The sequence below is a fragment of the Vigna radiata genome, chromosome 8 (assembly GCF_000741045.1).
Source record: "Vigna radiata var. radiata cultivar VC1973A chromosome 8, Vradiata_ver6, whole genome shotgun sequence".
Lineage (NCBI taxonomy): Eukaryota > Viridiplantae > Streptophyta > Magnoliopsida > Fabales > Fabaceae > Vigna > Vigna radiata.
Window position 1 is genome coordinate 31,946,394 of NC_028358.1, and position 7,504 is coordinate 31,953,897.

The window sequence follows — 7,504 nt, forward strand, 5'->3', positions numbered from 1 at the left end:
ACATTTTATACTAAAACTTATAATTATAAGGGTCACTAACTTTTTAAAATTATTACATTAATAAAGATCAAAATCAATTACTTTTAAAATTATTATACAAATACAATTTTAATAGTTAAACAAATATAAGCTCAATGATTATCTTTTATTTATTAAAGTAACCATAACAAACTACAATAAACAAATGCAAAAAAGGTAAGTTAATATACTAAAAGAGTTAATATACTAAAAGAGTTTTCATAAATAAATATGAAAATAAACATTATACAACACTCATTTATAAAATAATTCTATCATATATAATGACTCATTTTAGACTAAAATATTCGGATAAAGAATTGATGTAAAATCTTGAGGGGTCATGCAAATTGTGATAACAACATACAATTCAATAATTTTCAAACATTATAAATTCTAAAACAAAGTCATTATCTTTCCTTATCTAACCAAGGATCAAACAACTTTAAGGATTCTAAGACAGTTTGAAAACTCAAGGAACTCTATCTACTCCTACAAGTTATAGAAACATGATGAGGGTACACTATTAGGACTAGTGATCAACAAATAATCTTATAGAAGATTCAGATGTCACATGCAAACTATAATAACTCACATGCACAGAAATACACAGAACTAATAAAAAGAGTGGAAACCAACTTAGTCTTTTGCATAAACGAATAAGATGAAGTAGAAGAATTTGTCTCAATGATCACTCAACACTCATTCAGAAAACTCTAGAAAAACTATTTCTAGAGATAAAGTGTTTTAAAATAATAGAACTCGACCATAAAAATTTATTTATATTAAACTTTTTAATATTAAAATAGTTGATTCTCACTATTTTTAAATCATTACCACTTTTAAAATGTCATTTTTTAGGTTTTTACACTTAGATCTTTTAATAAATTTTTATTTTGTTTTTTTATTAAATCACACTTATGTTTTAAAAGATGTTAATATTATTTTATATTCTTTATATTCTTAAATACAGTTTAACAACTTCTACATTTATCTTATATAGTTTTTTTTTAAAATTTTCTTATTTTTATAAAACTAAATACTATACATTTATTTTTTATATTAAAAAGATATTTTATTTTTATCTTTTTCATTCATTTGTAATACTTTTAATTTTTTATTTTATTTAAATCAAACATTTTTTTTATTTTATGGAATTGTAGGTTGAGTACACTTAAATGAAGTTTTATGAATCAAACTTCTACTAATTTATATATTATAATTTGACTTTGTTTATATTAATGTGTTACTTTTAAAACGTTTCACATAAATAAAAATCAACATCCTGAAATTAAATGGTTGAGTGATTTAACAAAATACTGATAACAATGACATATTAATTCCAAAGAATTTAATTATGATAAGTATGATGTAATATTAATAAGTAAATTTATGTTTAACTTAATAACTAATAAAGTTATATGTAATCATCAACCATGTTTGACATGATAATAATGGTAATAATAATTAATAACAACAATTATATAAATAATTACTTTTGTAAACTATATTCATAATCTTTTATCAATCCGACAACATTATTGATTTGTTAAAATAAATTAAAATTAAGAGTATGTTTACTGAATAATTTACATGTGATTCTCATTTCAAAATGATTTGTGAAAACACTTCCAAAAAAAGCAGGTTAATGGAAAAATGTGCCCGTATAATTATCTGATACAAAAAAATATTACATAAAACAATTTAACACCAAGAAAAAAAAAATGATCTGATTATCTCATCATGACAGGAAGAAACCAAAATTTACTTAAAAAAGAGATTATGTGAACAATCCATATTACTGATCATAACTATGTACTAGACATAGTTATCAGGTTTCATCAAAATTTACTTAAAAAAGAGATTATGTGAACAATCCATATTACTGATCATAACTATGTACTAGACATAGTTATCAGGTTTCATCGCTGAATGTCATCTAGATTCTCATATTCCACTTTCTTGAACCATCAATCCACAATCATTTTATATTTAGAGGTTGCTAGTATTCTTCCCTTAATTGACATTTGATGAGATGTTGAAGATTACATAGTGTAAAACTGAAAAAGAATGCTTTAACAAGCTGAAATATAAAATCTTGAAGAAACATGAGGACTTTGCTAAAACATGAATAAACTGAAAAAGAAAGAACAACATATTAAGAAAGTGGAGATGCTTATCTGGTTTACTATATGAATTCACTCAGTTAAACGGAAAAAAGTGTTCAGCATAGCTTGAAGATGGTTTAAAAAGTCATTTTAAACCCACTAATTTGGTATATAATCAAGAAATGTCACATAAAAGTACTACACGGATATTATTCCTTTGAATAATGATATTCATATACTTCTGAGCACGTCATGAAACTACAATTGTCAGAAAATGTAAGAAAAACATCAATGTCATCAAGTTTCTCATATGGGAAAATCCTGTACATTATGTCTGTTAACTTCAAAATGTAATAAAGTCAGAGAGGAAGAATACATTTCCAACCTCATCATGACAAGTAACTTATGAAATTCCTAGAATAAAATACCTCTACGATTTAATATAATCTAAAGGCTGGCAAAATACCTTTCATTGACACAAGAATATCTATTCAAATGCTGTTCTTTTATTAAATGAGTCCAATGATCCGAGCTATGACTACACAGCGTTCTTTAGACCTCTGTCATGAGCGCTATGGTTGCAAATTTTATTCAAGGGGTCTTTAAATGAGAGAGTGTCTTTTCTTTTCCCTTTCCTTTGTGTCTGCAAGAAAGATTCCAATGCTCTAGCTGTTAATGGTCTGTTCCTTGTGCTCCTCCTTGGAATTATATCTTTTGGCTTCAGGTCTTGCTTGTCTTCCTGAGCTGTTGTCATCAATTCAGCATCTTCAGACATCAGTAGAACTTGAGATTCATTCAAGTAGATGGTATGTTGTGGTTCACATTTCTCCACTTTATCACCCGAAATGCCTTCGTCCACACAAGCTCTAATAATATTTCTTCTTTCGTTTTCTAATTCTACACTTCCATTGTTGACATGTGGAATGCATGATGACTGAGAGGGTTCCTGTTTTTCTGATCCTATGATTCTTGCGGAGTTCATAAAAATGTGGTCTGTCTCAACATCAGCCGGTGGAGAAAGTTTTAACAGTTTGGTGGGGGGACCTGCAAGATCTAAATGACCTAATCTTGGTCTTCGAATGAATTTATGCCGTATGCTTCTCTTTATTTGATTTTCACTAGCCACACAGATCATCTGATTTTCACAATTTTCTGCCATATAGTTTGCATCAGCATTATTATTATTCTCTTTGCTGGGTACCATAGCAGCTTCTGTCTCTCCCGGATAAATGTTGTCAAACTTACCTTTACTGTGGTTTGCACAGTTAGTAGAAACTTGGTGCTTGAGGTAACACTGGTGATGGTTGTCAGGTTGACCATCCTTGTTAGATCCCTTTTCTGCTTTTTTCTCATTGCAGCCACCAACTTTTATTTTTAGAACTTCCAGTTTAAGAAGATTTGGTTCAGCTATCACTTTGCTCAAGACATCTCTGACAGAATCAAAGTAATGATCACCTTTTACAAGTTTTCTCTTGGAAAACTTTTTAACACCAGGTAGAAGAAAGACCACAACATTTTTGGAGCTAAGATGGCCTTGATTCTTTAGTTTCTCCGAGTGCCAACCTCTTGCCAGTAAGCGGGGCCAAATAGCTTCCCAGAATATATCATTACTTTTGGCTTTGCAGGATTGATAGTCTCCGGTCAAAAGCTTGATTATATCACAGGGTCCAAGAGAAGACCAAGCTTTGCTAGCTTGTATAGAACAATCCTGGGTTTTCTTACCACATTTCATGGCTGGGCTGGTAAGGTCTTCCTTCCCCTTACCAATCCCTACAGCTTCCACAAGAACACCAAGTCCGAAAGTAGACTTCAAAGAATACACATATTCCTCTAGAGAAGTCCTCCCCTCCGAATAGGACTTGGAAACCTGTTATAGACATAAGCAAAGTGAGGACAGAAGGGAATAAGAGTCCATTGACAATAAAGGTCTAAATAATATCACTGGTCCAAAATTAACACAAAAATAAACGGTAAGTCAGATGTTTTTCCCAACCACTATATCTAGCATGCAAAACATTTAATATTAAGCAAATAAAATCCATAGTAACTTAGTGAAGTTGTAACACACATGTATTGGTGAGCACACACAATGCACTGTATAAGCCAGATTATCCTTAGGAAAATGATTATTCAGTCACAAAAAAAAAAAAAAAATCACATAACACAGAAGGAAGTTAAAAGTAGGATGTCTATAAAATTACATGAGAAAAAAAGATATTGAGATCATAGAATGCATTGACACGAGCTAAGCTAATAATCAGGTAGCTGAAAAATACATATCGCAGTTCATCAACAATACTGAGCACAAGGGACAGAAAGAGAAAGCAAGGTTTTATACCTGTTGGAAAGCATCTTTTTGTTCTTCTGAGACACGGCCAGTCAAGCGAGACAACAGTTCAATATGCTTCTGACCAGAAAAAAGTTTGTCTCCTGTTATACATTTTCTCCCTTTTATTTTCTTGCAGTCTGACCATCTACGGTATTCATCGGACTTGTAAAACTTTCCATAGTAAAATGACAGTATTTCTCCCATCTCTTTGTTCTCTAGAAATCTTTTTATCTGAACAAAGTTTTTCCCAAAGATAAATAAACCAAGGAGAAAGCTTTTTACATCAGCATCACTCCACGAGTTATTACAATTAACTTCTGCTACTGGTACAGTTATATTGAATGCACCATCATTCTGTCCAAGATATCTCCACCCTTCATGTCCACTATCCTCCACTTCATTATGTGCAAGTTCTGATTCTTTTATCATGGAAGGAACTTCCACCTGGTATTGATGACCAATTCGAGGACTTAACTGTGGTGCTCTATCTATGTAGCTTACATTAAGAGCACTAGGAGGAATTAGCTTCCTTTTAGATGGACGCCGCATAATATTGCTACAATCCTATTCAATTGATACCACCTGCCAAGCAGTATAGGCTGTTAAACTCATACAATAACTCTTTCAGATATTGAAATATTATAAAGGAAATGTACATTAGATAACAAGCAGAAGAACAGGATTCACACGAGGCAAACTATGTACATCAGATAACAAGCTGAAGAACAGGATTCACACAAATCAAAACATGTACATTTGATAATAAGCAGAAGAACAGGATTGACACACAGGGCATTTCGTATTTCCTTGCCAGCAATTATGCAAAGCATCATACCTATTGAAGGCATTGAGATCTTATAACCATTAGCATGCATTTATTGAAGTTATTTTGCTAACATTTTCATTTTCCTTTTTAAAAATTATGCATGCATATTTTTCTAACAGAATATTAGATACCAACTTGTCTTCACCTTACACTGTCACCATTATTAAATTCTCTAAAACTCGAACACTACATTAACTCTTTGTACTGAATGCTTGACTACTAAAAAATAAAACATCCTAGTTGCACATTGGCAGATTTGAAAGGCGACACAAAAGACAGGGTTTTAGCACAGTGATGAATCAGTTAAAACCAGTTAAGTGTAATTTTTTTTAATATAAATAGTATAACATATCAAGTGAAAGACGAGAGTGTGAATTTCAACCATAAAATTTAAAATGGGTGATTAAATTAGAACTCAGAATAATCTCAATCATTCATGTATAGTTTTATAGTCAAAATTAACTCTCCTACAGAGACTTAAGTACATTATACATACACACACTTCCCCAATCTGCAGTAGGTTGATTGTCTACTATTGCTTTTGGAGGTCAACTTATTGAAAATGATTATAGTACAAGAAATAAGGAGTGACTATTGGGGAAGGAATTTTTCATGTATCATAATTCCAAAACTTGATTTTTTTTTTTTTCTGAGCCAAGGTAGTTAAAACCTAGCTCAATTTAAAACCATCAACTGCTAGCTACCGAAACTCGAACAACGGCTCAAAAAACACACAGAAAACCCTACCATTCTCTTTGCCCAAAGCAAATACAATTTGCCTACCCTACTCCTTCTCGAATACAATATTCTTCGCAGACTGACACAACTTCAGAATTTGATAACATTGTATGACAACCACCGTGTTTATGCGATCTTATAAGCAAAGGAAAGAAAAAGAAAATACCCTTTAAGAAAAATCATACCAATATAACAAAATCCATATCCTCTCACAGGTAAGTTCTTGATCAAAACTAAGAAGTTGGTTACAGATTAAATAATTCAATACTGAGTCGTTATGCCTGAGAAAAAAGTATATGTAATCATGGAAACCAGAGAATAATCAGTACGATGACACAGAGGTTGAGTACAACCCCACATGAGATCACAGCCATATATAATGGTAACAATCAATGGAAACATTATTCTTTGCCAAAAATATTTAAAAGGTCGTTTCTTGGCATCCTATAAATGACAACATGACATCACGATCATACACACAGCTGCACATGATGCTTGATAACAAGATGGATGAACATTTGCTGAAAACGTGAAAAGCAGACATATATAATGCATACAAGAAGGCGAGTGACGATATTTGGAGATAAGTTGCACATACATTAAAACGTGTAAGAAAAGTTAATACACATTTGCGAAAAGAGAAGCTAAATGTAACGACGTAAAGGAATGAGAAGAGAGAAAGAGATAACCTGATGGGTCTTCAAACGCTGAATTCGATCACAAGCCAGCGATGAAGAGAAGAGCGAAGGGAAACAAATATAAAGCACAGTGCATAAACAAATCAACACTCGCTCTAGTTATAAAACGTGACCATAGTTATATACATGTTCTTGAAATTGACCCTGAGTTTACCTTATTAGAAAATCCTTTAAAATCTTAATTGTTAAAATAAAATTGTTAGAATAAAAGATATCATTTTATAAAATAAATCTAAGAGTGATTTTAAATTAAAAAAAAAATCTAAATTTGTTTAATCGTTTGAGTTTTTTAATTTATCCATATATATTGACATTTTTATTTAAGTCATTTCTATTATTTGAAGTTTAGAAACTTGTTTATAATTTTCTTAATTTTTAAAACAAATTTTGACGGTGTTATATATATTTTAGGATTAAAATGGTGATTTATCTTTTCAAAGATAGACTTAAATAATTTATAACTGTTATATTTTATTATAGATTACGCGATTTTTTATATGAGTTTTGGATTTGATCGGTGTAGAAAATTTCATATTATCTATAAGATTTTTTTATTATATTAAATTCTTTATCTTATAGATTAAAATTAAAATTGCTCTAATATATCACTATAAAAAAGTAATTTTTCTATTAGTAATGAAAAAAAAAAAAAATAAGACCACAGATTTGCCAAAGTCATTGCAGTAATTTTTAATGCAATATAATTATATCTTTGCTTCTAATAAGAAGATTTAATAAATCTGATAAAAATATTTAATAATAGTAACTACCATGATATGCTTGGAAC

The 7,504-nt window shown here is 30.4% G+C and overlaps 1 protein-coding gene across 2 annotated transcripts; it reads right to left on the reverse strand.

Moving 5' to 3' along the window:
* Nucleotides 1-2,452: 2,452 nt before the first annotated feature.
* LOC111242312 lies at nt 2,453-6,814 on the reverse strand. 2 transcript variants are annotated; one of them, XM_022784956.1, is made up of 3 exons: nt 6,709-6,814; nt 4,465-5,037; nt 2,453-3,993 (listed from the first exon to the last, which is right to left on the reverse strand). In XM_022784956.1, exons 2-3 carry the CDS (start codon nt 5,002-5,004, stop codon nt 2,665-2,667), a joined length of 1,869 nt encoding a protein of 622 aa, XP_022640677.1. In that variant the 5' UTR covers nt 5,005-5,037; nt 6,709-6,814; the 3' UTR covers nt 2,453-2,664. The 2 variants fall into 2 exon arrangements, with proteins under 2 accessions (XP_022640677.1, XP_022640678.1); XM_022784957.1 differs by lacking the exon at nt 6,709-6,814 and having other exon boundaries at nt 4,465-5,298.
* Between the last annotated feature and the right edge of the window lie 690 nt (nt 6,815-7,504).

Excerpts from the sequence above, each read along its gene's own strand:
- LOC111242312 (XM_022784956.1), bottom strand. The coding sequence starts at position 5,004 with ATGCGGCGTCCATCTAAAAGGAAGCTAATTCCTCCTAGTGCTCTTAAT. Across the intron at positions 3,994-4,464 it reads AAAAAGATGCTTTCCAACAG|GTTTCCAAGTCCTATTCGGA; the intron begins GTATAAAACCTT and ends TGTCTATAACAG.